Source organism: Numenius arquata, chromosome 5 (genome assembly GCF_964106895.1).
Source record: "Numenius arquata chromosome 5, bNumArq3.hap1.1, whole genome shotgun sequence".
NCBI classification, from domain to species: Eukaryota; Metazoa; Chordata; class Aves; order Charadriiformes; family Scolopacidae; genus Numenius; species Numenius arquata.
Genome location: NC_133580.1, coordinates 2,227,711 through 2,242,147, shown reverse-complemented (window position 1 = coordinate 2,242,147; position 14,437 = coordinate 2,227,711). Strand labels below are relative to the sequence as shown.

The 14,437-nt window shown below is 40.2% G+C and overlaps 1 protein-coding gene across 1 annotated transcript in view; it reads right to left on the bottom strand.

Annotated features, from left to right (window-relative positions):
- Positions 1 to 3,854: 3,854 nt before the first annotated feature.
- Positions 3,855 to 14,437, bottom strand: part of LOC141464378 (ubiquitin carboxyl-terminal hydrolase 12-like) — a 28,882-nt gene continuing 18,299 nt past the window's right edge. The window contains exons 5-9 of the mRNA XM_074147260.1: positions 13,278 to 13,354; positions 12,272 to 12,355; positions 11,412 to 11,609; positions 9,541 to 9,619; positions 3,855 to 4,497 (exon numbers count right to left, since the gene is read on the bottom strand). Coding sequence (XP_074003361.1) covers positions 4,396 to 4,497; positions 9,541 to 9,619; positions 11,412 to 11,609; positions 12,272 to 12,355; positions 13,278 to 13,354 — 540 coding nt within the window. The 3' untranslated portion in view covers positions 3,855 to 4,395. The remainder of the gene's footprint in view (positions 4,498 to 9,540; positions 9,620 to 11,411; positions 11,610 to 12,271; positions 12,356 to 13,277; positions 13,355 to 14,437) is intronic.

The following is a 14,437-nucleotide window of genomic DNA, read 5'->3' as shown; positions in this document are numbered from 1 at the left end:
GCTGATCTCATCACGCTTTCTTGTTAAGAAAAAGCTCTGCAGAAGGTAACCAATGCTCCTACAAGGTCCGAAAGTCATATTTTCATAACCTTAATGCAGTTTTTAATAGTTTCTGGACAAAAATCTGTTAGATTGTACTGTTTCTGCCAAAGGTGAAGAGAGAACACATTGCTGAAGCGCTGGTAACCACCGCAGTGATTTATATTTGTGCTTTATTTGTATCAGGGAGCTTTTAAAACAACTGACAACCGCTAAACGCGCTCATTATTAGCAACTCAAATAACTCCCTGCCCCCGTGCAACTCGTCCTTCCCTTTCAGGGCTGGCTCTTCCCTGCCGGGGGCAGCGCAGAAACCTTGCAGGTTCCACAAGCACCGGCCTGAGCTGGGAGGCAGGAGCCCGGGGACCTGCGATGCTCCACGGTCCATGTCACCGTGTCCAACGCTGCCACAGGCTCTGTGGCACACGTGGCCACCAGCAGCAACATACTCACCCCAGCCCAGGGGTCCGAGCACACATCCCCTCCAAACACAGGCTGACACAAAGGCTGGTTTGGTTACAACGAGCAGCCCCAGATGGTAGGAAGGGTCAAGCCCTTTTCCTTCTTTTTCAGAAGCAAAGGGCGAGAAGACCCTCATGTCCTGAAGCACCGCTTCGTTTTGAACTCCCACCCATCGACAGCTAATCCCCTTGGGCTGCTGCTCCCAGGAAGGGAACAAAGGCCGGCTGGGAAGGTGGAAACAAACCCTGTGGCTGGGACGGCTTTTGCAGGAGCGGGAGGGAAGCAGACAGAAGCAGCCCCAAGGTTAATTAGTGCAACAACGGCAAACGCTAGCAGGACTTTACATGTTGAGAATTAATTATGTTTCAGGGGATTGTTTCCTTTTGATGAATGCCGAGGACTACAATGGGAAGGTTTTACTTGTCTCAGGGGCCTTTGTTAGCCTATTTTCTTTCTTGTACCAATCAAATATGATTTGTTTTCAACATACCCTAAGCCGAGCTGGCACGGTGACTTTAAAAGCTCCTGCTGGTAACTAGAACACGCCAAGCACATAGAACACGCCAAGCACAAACACCAATGTACAAAAACCCCTCTGTTTCTGAAGGCTTCAGGGCAGAACCTCTCCACCAACAAACCGCAGGAGCTGCTGAAGTGAACCAGCAACACGGGTGCGCTCGGCTTCCGCTGCTGGCCAGCAGAGACCAGTCGCCACCACGGGCTGGTCTTCACCCTCACTCCAGCGCCAGTGTCTGGAGAGGAGCTGGAAACCAGCCCCCAAACCCCAGTATCAATCCCGCCCTACTGGTACCCAAAGCTAAGCCCACATTGCTCTCAGACGTCCTGATTTTCGTTGTTTGCCCTCCACAAAACGAATTCTGGGTATTGCTCTTTCTAAAGTGACTGAGACTCACGTTCGCTAGAGTTTAAATTAGCTCCATTTATTTATTGCTAATGTGTGACCCAGCAGGACAAGGACCAGACAGTATTTTGGATTTAAAAACGTGTTTTTACAGAGGGGCTGTCATTTTCCAATCCCATTTGTTTCCCTACTCCCATGAATTCCTGCCCATGGGAACAGCCTCCGATCAAATTAACCCCCTTATAAAAGTGAACTCGAGTGAACGACGCAGAAACGAAGACCTGTCCCGCAACGAACCTCAAAAGCTCCAAGCACATGGCACTATTTTTGCTTTTAAATGTCTCTGTTCCAGATCAGTCAGATAATATTTGCAACAAAGTCCTACGGAGTCCAACAGCAAAGGGGAGAAAAAGGGAGAAGGCAAAAGGAAACCACATGGAAAGGCAACAGCGGAGCTGGAGAGGATGATGCAGAGATTAAGGAACACCAGCAGCGGGACGGGTGGCAGAGGAAAAGGCCCTGGCGGAACCTCTCCTCGGTTTACCAGCATATCATTTATAATCTATCACGCTGAATTATTAATTTATCTCGGTTTAAACCGCTTCTGCCCAGGTTATGTGGCTGCAAGCCCTCAGCCAGCAGCGGGGAGGGAGAAGCCAAGGAGAGCAAGCGACAACCAACTACTTTTATTTCTGCCTCCGACCGGAATTGAAGGAAGAGCATTTGGGCCACGTGCGTTTGATCATACATGACCTTTATTGGAGACAGCTGGGGTCATTTATTATACAGAAGTAACATCACACCATTCTCTTCCAATTTAATTCCTTTTAGTCTCCTTATAAATCTGTAGCAAAAGTGCACTTTTAGCAGTTTTTAATCTATAGTATATATCTTTCAATATTATCTCTCAGTCAGGTATTTTATTTGTAAAAATGTCTCACCAGATATACAAAATACATGTCTAGTGTACTACATTAATTTTTGTATTTACTGTTTAGATTATTTTTAACTCAGTGCTCTCTTTTTTCTATTTTTTTTTTTTTTTTTTCATTTTTTGCAAGACTTAGTCATGACAGGCTTCTGGTAGCGCCACCAGGAGAGGACTCACAGCTTGTGCGTGAACAAGGGGAGAAGACTCTTAAGCCAGGAACGATTTTCACACAACAGGAACAAGATGGCAAGAACGTTTGCTGTTATTGAATACGTCTCTTAAAACGACAGTACTCTGGATAATAAAAAAATAATTAAAAAAAGCCAACGTCCGTGTTTTCTCTTCTGGAAGAGGAGATGTGCCAGGAGAATGGAACCTGTACCCAGTCGGAAAACAATGGTAATGATTAATTTGCATGTTGAAGACAGGAGTTAATTACTAACATTACGTTTCTGGTCATGGTAAGAAGAAACGGATACGTACAGCCACAAGAAACTGTGAAATGCTGTTTTCCTGAGGACGATATTTTGGTAAAATATTTTATATCCTGTACAAGCCACAGAATTGCATAAGTTAAATGTCCTCAAGAAGAACAATCACCAGTATATACCATGAAGGGCTGCGCTGGAACAACCACACAGAGGACAGCTCTTGTGTTACCCGACAAGATGAAGAAAGGAAAACACTCATTTCCACTGGTAGTTTAGCGTCAGCTGCAACAAGCTTTGGCACGGCAACAGGACTTGTCAAAAAAGAAAATTACCAAAGATTTTCTGAGATCTCTTACGAACTCCCTTAAGTCTTCCCATCCCAGTTATCCTTGAGATTAGAATATATACACACGTAATGGATAATTACTTAATATCAGTCTTCAAAAGACTAACGATTTCCCCTGTGAAGCAAGGCCTATAGAGGTAAAACAATCAGAAGCATTTTTGGGGTGGTAGGACTCCCAGATCAACACAAACGTTACCAACAGACGACGAGGAACACTCAGAAAGGAAACATCAGGGTGGGTTGGTTGGTTGGTTTTCCTTCTCACGTTTGTTATCTCGCAGCCTACGAACAACTGGATTAGTTAAATAACGCTCCCCTTGGTTAACCCTTCCCAATTAGTGCTGTTTGTGTGTATTAGCATAGATTCAGAACACGAGTTGCATCAGTTTGCGACACATCGAATGAAATGTTGAACAGATCCCATTTCGGAATGAGGGCACTTTTGGTTTACGCAATAGCTCCAAGAAATGCTGTAACTTCAAACTTTCTACAGCAACTGGTTGCCAGACAAATTCTTCAAAAGGTAACTGCTCGTCTGCTCCCCTTAAATCTGCAGCAACGTGGCTTTGAGTCCAAATTTCCGCTTCAAAAGAAAAGCTCACAATAGACTAGGCTGAATATGGATAAAGTTCTACACCTTCGGAAGAAGAAACAGAACAGTAAAAATAAAAATACAAAAAGAAGCAGTGCTGTTAGTGTTATCTAAACCCAAGATAATGCATAATGAGGAAATTTATAATGCTGCACAGAGAGGGTTTTTTGTCTCTTTTTTTTTTTTTTTTTACAAAAATTACAGACTTGACATTTCCAATATGTCTTAGCTTTGTACTGCTTCTCAAGTCTGAGTCACCAAAAATATCCAGCAACCAGCTGCTGTTCATATCCTAAAATATGCCTTCAGCTGACACTGAATATTGAAATCATTCTGCTAAAATACAGAAAAACGACGATGGTAGAAACCAAGGTATAGCCTCGGGCCAACATTAAATGGTAAAAATTCTACAATGCTACTTTTAAATCTCTTCTTCAGTTCATGAACAAATAAGCAGCCAGGTTTCAAGTAGAGGTAACACAGATTTTGGAAGATAGCACGTAAAAAAAAGCCCAGAAAGAAAACTGGAACAAAAGCTCTTCTCGTTACGGCAGTCAGCACTAATCCTCCACAAAACGGCAGGGAGAAACCTTTATTCGCCCCGCTGGATCTGTCCTGGTCCTACAGCACCAACGAGGAACTGCTTCTGCTGTCACAAATATGTTCCGTTTGGACATATCTTGATCCCTTTTTTTTTTTTTTTCATTTATTTGTACACTTGTATCTTTTGTCTTAGTCTCTTGACTGGTAGAAGAGGATATATCCAGATTCTGAGTTTTTGGAAATGTCTGATGTTAACCCATAGAATTCTTCAATGGCCTGGGCATCAATTTTCTGAAAATTAATGAGAGTTACAATTAGCCTCAGTCAACCCCCCCCCAAGAACCCCTTTCCCAGACAAAGCATTATTTTCACTTCTTGGAGGTGCTGCTGGAAAACCCTGCAGTATTAATACAGCCATATTTCAGTATCAATGAATCCAACAAAACATTTTTCCACTTAATACCTTATTCACTATTGAAAAAAAAAAAAAGAAATCAAGAAGAAATAACAAACCTCTCAAAAGTGGTGCACTCTTAAGCTGGTCTATAAAAAAAGGGATCCATGAAAACGTATCCTTAAAAGAGTACATGACATTTTTAATATTTGCTTTCTCTTTCAGACTGGTGTTACCTTTCCTGACTATAGGTTTGTAAAGTAACTGAAAATAAGCAGTGACTGATCAGCGAAGATGATGTTAGTACAGTTGGGAGTACACAAGGACCATCATGAGCAGATTTAACATTCAGCTAAAAAATTCAGAAGTCCTGCAAGAGCTACTGGTAATTATACCACCAAATCTGTGGATCTCATCTGATTATGATCTTCTGGTCTTATGAGAGCTTTCCTTCCTTAGGATTTGCTGGTACAACATCTACTGGAATGCTATCACAGGGTTTGTGCTTTAAGAGAAATAAATTATTTGCCATATTAATAGAGTTAAATGGTCTGTTTATATTTAAAGTTGTGAACTACGTGCAGAAAAGCAGTTTTTGATTTTACACTCCAACCAGCAACGCCTGTAGGGCATTTTAAAGGGCTTTCAAAGATGCAAGTTCAACAGTCTTGATCCCGCCCCTGAGAACGATGGGCTTCAGGTTACTGCATTGGAGTCTGCAGTCAGAGGAGAGCAGGGGCAAGACCACTGAAATAAAATACTCCCAACGACCTGTGCCGCTCAAAACTCCACTGTGGTTCAGTATTTTAAAATACCTTTAGGATTCTGGATCCAGAGAGACAAGAGGCTGAAGCACCTGAATTTGCTGTGGACCAAAGCTTCCCTTTACTCTCCAAGGAAGCAAAGAAACATTCAAGAATACAAGAGCCTCTGGGTTGAACTCCTGCTTTGATGGTGAGAGGGAGTAGCAGAGACCAACCTGTGCTTGAGTTTTAAAAGAAAATGTCTCCATCAAGGAGCCTCCTCAGCCACAGCCCCCATTTGGCAGCCCGTTAAATCATCGCTCGCTAACCAGGAGTGAGCACCACCACAAACACAAAGGCTTTGGGTTCTCTAAGCGGCGCTGCCAAACAACCTGCAAGTTGAGGCCATCCTTTTCCCAGCCTTTTTAAAGCACAGGAAAGAAAGACATAGTCAGTAAGCTTCCAGAAGATGCACCGACTGCAGGACAGAGCTGCAGAAATCATCCCTTGAATAGTTTCCTTAAACACTGTTAAAAAAAAAAAAATAGGGGGGGAAAAAACCCCAAACAGATGTTTTGTGTTTTTTCTCCATTCAAGGAGTTCAGAGAATTTAAATGCCATACTTAGGGCTTTTGCGTTTTCACACAATTTATTAGCATAACGTCTACTACAAACTGCGAGATACACATTTTAACAGAAAAATAGCAAAAGAACACCCTTCAGGCCTTGTAATATTTTTAGCAGACAACTCGAACATGTTTTATTTTAAGTGCCAACTAACTTGCCATGCAATCAAGTCTATTTCCACTACTCATTTTGAATGCAACTCAAACATTTGATACAGATTAATTCATCCTACAGATATTTTTAGTTTTACCATGGCAAAACTTCCTTTTTTAATTTCCCTATCCATAGAAAACACAGTGGAACTATAGGAGGGTTATATAGACTCTATTTTTCCCATCCTTAGCTGATCGCATATACTGTGGACAGCAAAGCTTTACCCAGTTGCAGCTTTAGAGCAACAACCAGTTGACGGCTTCACAACTATTAGGATTCTGCAGCCTCACCTGGCATTAAGATGACTTTTCCTGTTAACTGAGCTTAAACACCATTTGTTCCTTTCCGGACAACTATTCTAGTTGCCCAAATCAAATCCTTTCCTTGCACAGCATTCAACTGAACGCTGCAAAACTCTGAACAAATATTTAAGCGGAGACATAGAATCATCCTCCCCCTTCTCTCATTTCGGGGACCTCCCTGGATGGACACTTTTCCCTCTCTGTTTCAGATAAACATTGTCACTGTGATGTATCGCTCAGCTGCTCTAATGACAACATGTCAAATTAGCCAGAGATCATTTACTCAGGTTTCTCAATTAATTTTGCTTGGCAGAGTATCCCACTTGGACTGATCTGCCTCCTGGATTTGATGCAGTTATTTTTCACATATGCTGTAGTATGTTTGATTATCATCTATCCACAATTTAATTGAAAGTTGGCCTTCCAACCAAATCCAAATAGATAAATAAATATGACTTCACTGCTTCTGACATTTAGTGGGTAATAAGGATAAACTACTTCCTATTGACAGTTCAGAGCTATTAATTCATATCACTTGCCAAAAATGCAACAAGGCTTTTAAACTGTATTTAAGGGGGAAAAGCTTTCTCCTGTGTTCTCTTTCAGTTGCAGTATCTGTATAAAGGTACAAGGGCTTTGGACTCGTCTTCTGAAGGCTGCTGACTAATAGCTGTTCTGTTATGTAGCCAGTTCACACCTAGAATGTTGTCTCCAAAGCCTTGAAAATAAATTTAAATTTAAAAAAAAAGTCTGCTTTCAGGTTCTTAAGAGTCTCTGCAGAGCAGAAGGCTCCTGTGGTCAGCCCTAAACCCAGAAACGTATGCAGAATTCACATTTAGGTGCTTTGTGGGTTTTTTGCCACTCCATTTTTGAGGACAACCTCTGTCATGTCATACATAGCAACGCATTTCCTGTGGTGTCACCTTATGGCCAACCCCAAGCAGTTTGAAAATAGTACTTGGTCAAGTTCAGAGTCGATATTTAAATCTCTTTAGGCAGCAGATGGAACTGACAAAAGCAGTTGCGGCTTTTCCTCATTTTTTCAGTGAATAGCCTGCAGCACTAGTAAGGAACTAATTCTCAAGAGCTGATGACTAAGCGGGGAGAGAGAGAACAGATGAGTAAAACTGCAGCTACTTCTTCCAGCAGCATCAGGAGAGGAGGAGCAGCCTCCATTACCCTGTTCTCCTTAACCACTGAACAGCCAGAAATTCAGGTGAGTTCTAGAAGGTGGAGGAAAGAGAAAGGTTGGTGGTTCCTAGACAGAGGGAGGCGAGATGTGAGCTTCGTGTTCATCACACACTTTGAAGCAGCTACAATGGATACTCAGTGAGGAGATCCTCTGGGACAACCCCAAGAGGAATCCTTAGGCTACACTCTTCATACAATTCTCTAGGTTGGATGGGACCTTTCAGATCATCGAGTCCAACCAGAGTCAGGTCAAGGAGCAACTGGTCATCGGAAAGGGCTAGTGATTTCAAATGACTCGCGTGCAAAACTCTCATGGGCAATTTTTCATGCCCTCCAGCAGCAGGAAAAACAAAGCCTAAATTTCCCAGAAAACAAACACCACATGCCAACGCCAGCCAGGGAGAATCTTCTAGCAGAAAGAGGAATCTTAAACTTCCAGATCCGCAGCTGGGGCAGAGGTAGTGCTACAGGACGGGGCTACATCGCTAATTGTAATCAAGACAGCAAAAACTCAAAGAGCCATGGAAAACACCAAAAGTAAAAATTTTAGATCGAAGAGCTTTATTTTTACAGCATTTTAGATAAACTCTGTAAAAGAAGGTGAACTTAAAGAAACGAAAGCCATGATTGAAGTTAGAAAAGCAACTTAAAGGAAAAAAAAAAAAGCATGCCTCCAGGAGAGAGGAACTACATCCTAGCTCCTTGAATTTGTTGTCCAGTAACGGATAGCACCTACTTAAAAATCTATGTTTTGGCACTATAAAAGTGCCAACAGTGTTTGCAGATAAAATCAAACTCTGTTTTGGCCTAAAAGCTAAGATACACCATAGAAGTGACTGATAGAAAACAAGCAAAGAACAAGATGGTTAATTTATGTCTACTTTTAAAATGTAAAGTTTCTCTCCTGGATGGAAAAGACAGCGAATACTTGCATTTAAAAATCTTGAAGTGAACACTATTTCCAAAAGTAGCCAACACAATTACATACTTTGGCCATGACAGAAACAAGAGGAAAATAACCCTCAAAATACAATAATGGGAGAAAGTTTGTATGACTATGGACAGTTGCCTGTCTCAATCAAGGGGAAGTCAGCCCTGATGCTCAAAGCTAAGCGAAGATTCAAAAAATAAAATAAAATTGGAGAACGTAGTACATCATCTTTATTTCAACACCAGCAAGGATTTTGCTGTACCTATTTAGACGCTTAGCATCAGGCCTTAACCTTGACCATGAGATCTCAGAGGCAAACAGTACAATTTCATCTTTACAAAAGGCAGGTCTGCCATGGTATTTGTTCTACTGTTTGATATTTGCTTAATAATGATGTGAAATACATGGATATATAAATATTTTGGATATTAGTCTAACAGATACATTAGTAGAAAAGTTAAGGGAAAATTTGCTTGAGCAGCCTGTTTAAACATTATTGCCAATAGCAAACATCTCTGTGTGCCCTCAGGACCCTTCTGCTGTCTCCCATATCTTTTTTTACAGTTTTTCTACACTTCAATTTGTTGAGGAGAACTGCCTACAAAAAAGGGTCAGAAGTTCTTAAATGCAGCAATGAAATGCAACTAGCACAAAGTGAGCTAGGAACAAAAAAGAGCCCAAAAGGTGGGCTGGAACAAGAACATTTCAGATCTTGAATAACAAATTTGTGGTATTTCAGCCCGAACAGGACACACACCAGGCCATGCCTGAGGTGTCAATCCAGCCCTCCTGCTGGTTTGGCCTTCTCCACAATACTTCTATAATGTAGATACAGAAAAATGTTGAAGTTTACTTTTGAAATGTCCAGAATGATTCTGTGCTTATGTTTTCCTGAAATACTTTCACGGGTACAAAAGCTAATCCCAGACACAAAACCAGAGCTGGAGAGTGATGCTGTCTACTCTCGTTTTCACCACGTAAAAGCAGACCTACCTCTACAATGTCATCATCAAACAGCAACCAAAAGCCATGGCTCTTCACAATGGTGATATAATGTCCGCGATTTGGACCACTGAGAGGAAAAAAAAAAGGATTGAAGACTCATTACTCTTGTGCCTACAAAGGCAGGACCACTGCTCTCCCACGCGGTTATAGCTGTTACTGGCAGAGTTTGATTTCCCAGCTCTTAACGTGGCCTAATACTACTCATACCATTGTTGAGGTTCTTAGGCTTTCCCAAATTGGTTGAATTAAAATTTCTGTCTTTGCTATTTGCAAATACAGTATAATCAAAATACACAAATTTCATAAATATTTCAGATAGTCATTCATGTCTATCAAAAAACAAAATTAGAAGCCAGTTATTTCAATCACTGTTGTGTTTCCTTCATCACTGCTGAGTATTTTGATCACCGCTCAAAAATTCTAATAACTGTCTAAAATATTTTATTTGCACTGGAGGTTTTTTTAATTCTTAGTGTGGTTTAGCCCATGGCTGACTGCAGACAGGTCTTCTGCAAGTGCTGTTCCCACTTTTCCAGTCCGATTCTATCGCATCTATCCAGAATGTTTACCTTGAAGGGAAGGGACGACAAAATGAGGTAACTCAAAGTGAGATGGACCTGCAGAGTAAAGGTGGGCAGACTGCCCTGAAAAGATGGCAGTTTGGGACAATAAACTGTATGGATGGAAAACTATGAGCTATCAATCTACTAACCTCAAATTTTCAGAGAACAGTCCAGAGATACAGTGAAAAAATAGTAATTTCCGCCCCCCCGCTCTGGCTTTACTTTTAACTTAGCATCTATATAAAGCTTTAAAACAACCTACATTCAGATCAGCTTCAGGCAAAAGTACTTCTCTAGCCCTTCCAGAATTATTATTGACATACTTCAACACATAACCTGTCACAGAACAAAACTCCTTTGTTTAGAGCGACTACATGAAAAGTCAAACTGTAAGGGCAAAATATTTAAAACAAGTTCTGAGAACTCAAAATATTTAGAAAATATAGTTTATCTTAAGTCTCTGGTAAGTTCCCAGTAAGAACTGGAACCAGAAGAGTCACAGGACTCCTAAAAGCCCCATGTAAGACAATGGGTTTGAGAAGAAAAAGCAAAGACATTTAATACATCTGAATTATTAATTACCATTGTTAAAACATGCGAGTGTCGTTACAGGTATAGCAAATTAGAATTCTATAGAAGAAAATGCTCACATTTCCAGAAGGCAGTTATATTTTTTTTGCTTTCCATGACTGCTTTTTTCCTAAGAGTGCTTAAATATTTTTCTTCTTTGCTTTTAAAAACATAATTAAAGTCACTACAACAACAAAAAGTATTTAATAAAGAGAATAAGGATATTTTTAAAAACCAGCAGTACACAGTTTATTCCACATGGTGGCACCAGCTTCTAAAAAAACTTCTATTGTTTAGCAAGTAGCAACATGAGACCTGTAACTTCATTCTATTTTAGTAAGTGTTTTTCCAAGATTTATTTTTATTTCATTTAGCTTTCCTGGAAAGGTGGGTTGGAGGTGGGGTTTTTTTGTTGTTTTCGGGTTTTTTAAAGTTCTTTTTTGTTTTTACTTTGCTACAGTTCAAAGAAACATCTGCCACCATATTTGAAAGCTGAGAAAACAGCAAACCTTGGACTGCGTACTCAGAAAGCAAAATTTGAAACAGTAAAAAAGTAGTAAAATAAGACTGAAACAATTAAAAAAAACCTCAAAATATTTTTGGACAACTAGCTCTGACGCTGCCTAGCATGCTCCCATATAGTCAGTTTACTTTACATTAATTTCAAGGAAAAATTTCAAGGAAAGGCGTTTAATTTAAGGTCTGGAAAGCACAAACCCAACATACCTGCCACAGTGAACAACTACAGCCACAAGGTCATACATTCTGTCAGGATTTGTAGCATCTCCTGAAGTGTTAAAGAGCCGGAGCTCCAAGGGAAAGACTACACGGTAGGAGAGTTTGGTGTATCGATGCAGCTGGTCCATGTATTTGAACCTTTTTAAGTGCAGAGCTAGAATCATGGGCAACTTTTTCACTCTCATTCTGAACCACAAAAATAGGTTAAAAAAAAAAAAAAAAAGAACAAGGTATTAGCACATCACCTAAAACAAAGTTTGGTTCAAGAACAGTTTCAATATGAAGAAGCTTCTTAAAAGGCATCTAAAATGTTGATGGAGATATTCAAAAGGCTGCTTTTCTCATTCCAGTGAGAACAGGCAATACTAATTCTGAAGGATTACCTACACAACTGATATCTGAATGCAGGACAACTGTCTATGTTGAAAACATCAATTTTTCATCACATCAATGGAAAGGAAGAGATAGAATAAATCTGTCTTGCTGCTCTGGCTGCGACCAAGTATGAGGTGAGAAATAAGATTTTTGTATATAGTATTCGGAGTGAAAGCAGATGGGATAGTTTTCAGTGGCTTTAAGCTGATTAATGCTAACTGGGGAAAATGTGAATGTCTGGAAGCACCAGATATAAGCTCTTCTGGCAGGAATACAAAATTAATCTCTTCATTTCTCTCTGATAAGGTTGCCACAAAATTACTTGGTCTCTCCACTTTTCCTTACTCCCCTCCCCACAAACACAGACCTAAAGAGTCTTACGTTTTCTTTTCACTGAGTCCACAAAGTGTATTTTCCCAACAGCTGCCCATTTGAAGAGGACATTTACATTAGCCTGACTATTTGAACCTTACCTCTTCTGTGCTTCCTGTTTACTGCGGCACTGCTCACAATAGTATTTATATTCACTGCATAGAGTTTCAGTGTTACTAAATCCTCTGTGGAAATGAAAGAAAAGTCAGATAAGCAGAGATATTCAGTCACATCATACAGTTAAAAAAGTTACTGCTAATACTGCTGAAAAAACCCAAAGCACACACAGAAGATTAAATTCTTCTTCTTCATATCGCTCGTACCTCCCGAACACATTTTAGGTGTATTTGTCCCAGGCTTGGGATGTAGTGCCAACGTTCAGCTGGAAAAATCTGGAAATTCCCCCCTCAGGTATTAATTGCATACTTTCTGGGCAGGAGTCCAACACAACAGGTAATAAACAGCAATAAGGTGATTGTGGTTTGTACCCAGAAGTAGCCACTCCGCATTTTCTTTGGTGGCAGACATTAAATGTTAAGATCTACAGCCATTAGCCATTGACTAGACAAAGTCTGGATTATCTTTCAGCTCCTGGCAATTATACATCCATTATCAGCTATTAAAAAGCCACATGCTATATGCAGTTTTCAGTATCCTAGCAGCTGAGAAGCCTTGGATCCAGCAGTTGAATATACGCAGCAAATTTCTATCAGCAAAAAAAAATAGCGTGACCACAAACATCAGGTCCAGACAACTGAAATGCAGTAACAATATTAAAATAAACAAGAATTTATTATGAAACCAAATACACCATGTTTAGTTTTGGTAAAACCTGACTACATAATCTAACACATGAAAATCCCCATGAAAGAGAGTGAAAAATCAATCTTACATACCACTAAGAAACCACCGAACTCATTAAATACTAAAAACCACTAAGAAATTAGCAGCTTCAAAAATCCATGATAAAAATAAAGTGAACAGCACTCTGAACACAACATATTTTACCATAAATCAAAGCCTACAACTGTTGCACAACGGAGCAACAAGCTCTCTCCTTCTAACCAAGGGCAGGTATTTTTTCCATCCACAAATATTTTCATTTACCTTAGACAGTGTGTAATTGATGTATTTTGTTCCACATCAACCGATAGATCCAGAAAGTCCTCATCTTTGCTACTAACCTTGAAAAAAATAAGAAGAAATATTTCATAACAGTTTAGAACCGGCAGATTTCTTTTAACCATTTCTGGAATGTTGCAATGTCCTCATTGCAAGTAGAGAGCTCCATGATAAAAAAAATAAACATACAGACACACAAAAGCCCTTTCTTGAGGTAAATTAAAACGGAATAAACCATCTGATGTGTTGTTACAATCCAGAGAGGGATATTAAAAAAAAAAAAAGCCAAAACCCAGGAAAAAAAACACAGAAAACCAAACCCAGAAACCCTTCTTGCAAAACACCTCTCCCCCTTAAGACACATCTGTTCACTTCACTGGCAAAACCAAGCTTGTAACCACTTGGAGCTCTCTGAGCTGGAGAAGCTTTAGCTGTGTTCCGCTCTGCTTTGCAGGCTGATACAGCTTCCTGCCGCAGCTCAGAGTTTAACAGTAAATACATGTATGAAACGCAGAAACAGGCAGATGGGCCTTCAATGAAATGGGTTAGCAGTGAAGAAAACCATCTTTCCGCTTGTGGAACAGTCACATTTAATTTCAAAATTCTTGAGACAGTGTCTTACGTCATTTTTCCAGCTTCTGCTCACCACTTAGCCATAATTTTAGATTTAAAACGCCAAGAACACTCATTTCAGTTGTAATCACTTCTGGTTTTTTCTCTCTCCATCTGGGCTTTCTTTTGTTTTTAGAAATATTAAATCAAACATAGCACATAGCTCACTACAAATCCCTGGTCTGAAGGTGGTGTGGTTCTTCTCATTCTAGGCTTTGTGGCACTTCTTTTGCTCTCAAATAGAGTGGCCACGGACCAGCAGCAAGAAGCACACATTTCCAATTCAAGAAATTCAGTTAATCCCAGAGTTAAATAAACAGTGAGCAACTCTCATGTAGAAACACAACATAAACTATCAATCAGTGACACAGGAAATAACACGAAGACAAAAAGGCAGCTTCTATCAGCCAGGTGCAGCAGACTGCCTCGATGGAAACGGGGAGGAGGAACAGAAAAAACACTATGCTTTTTCTGAGAAACATACCTTAATGAGTATTGGTTTGAACATAGAGGTGATACAGTCATAAAATAGG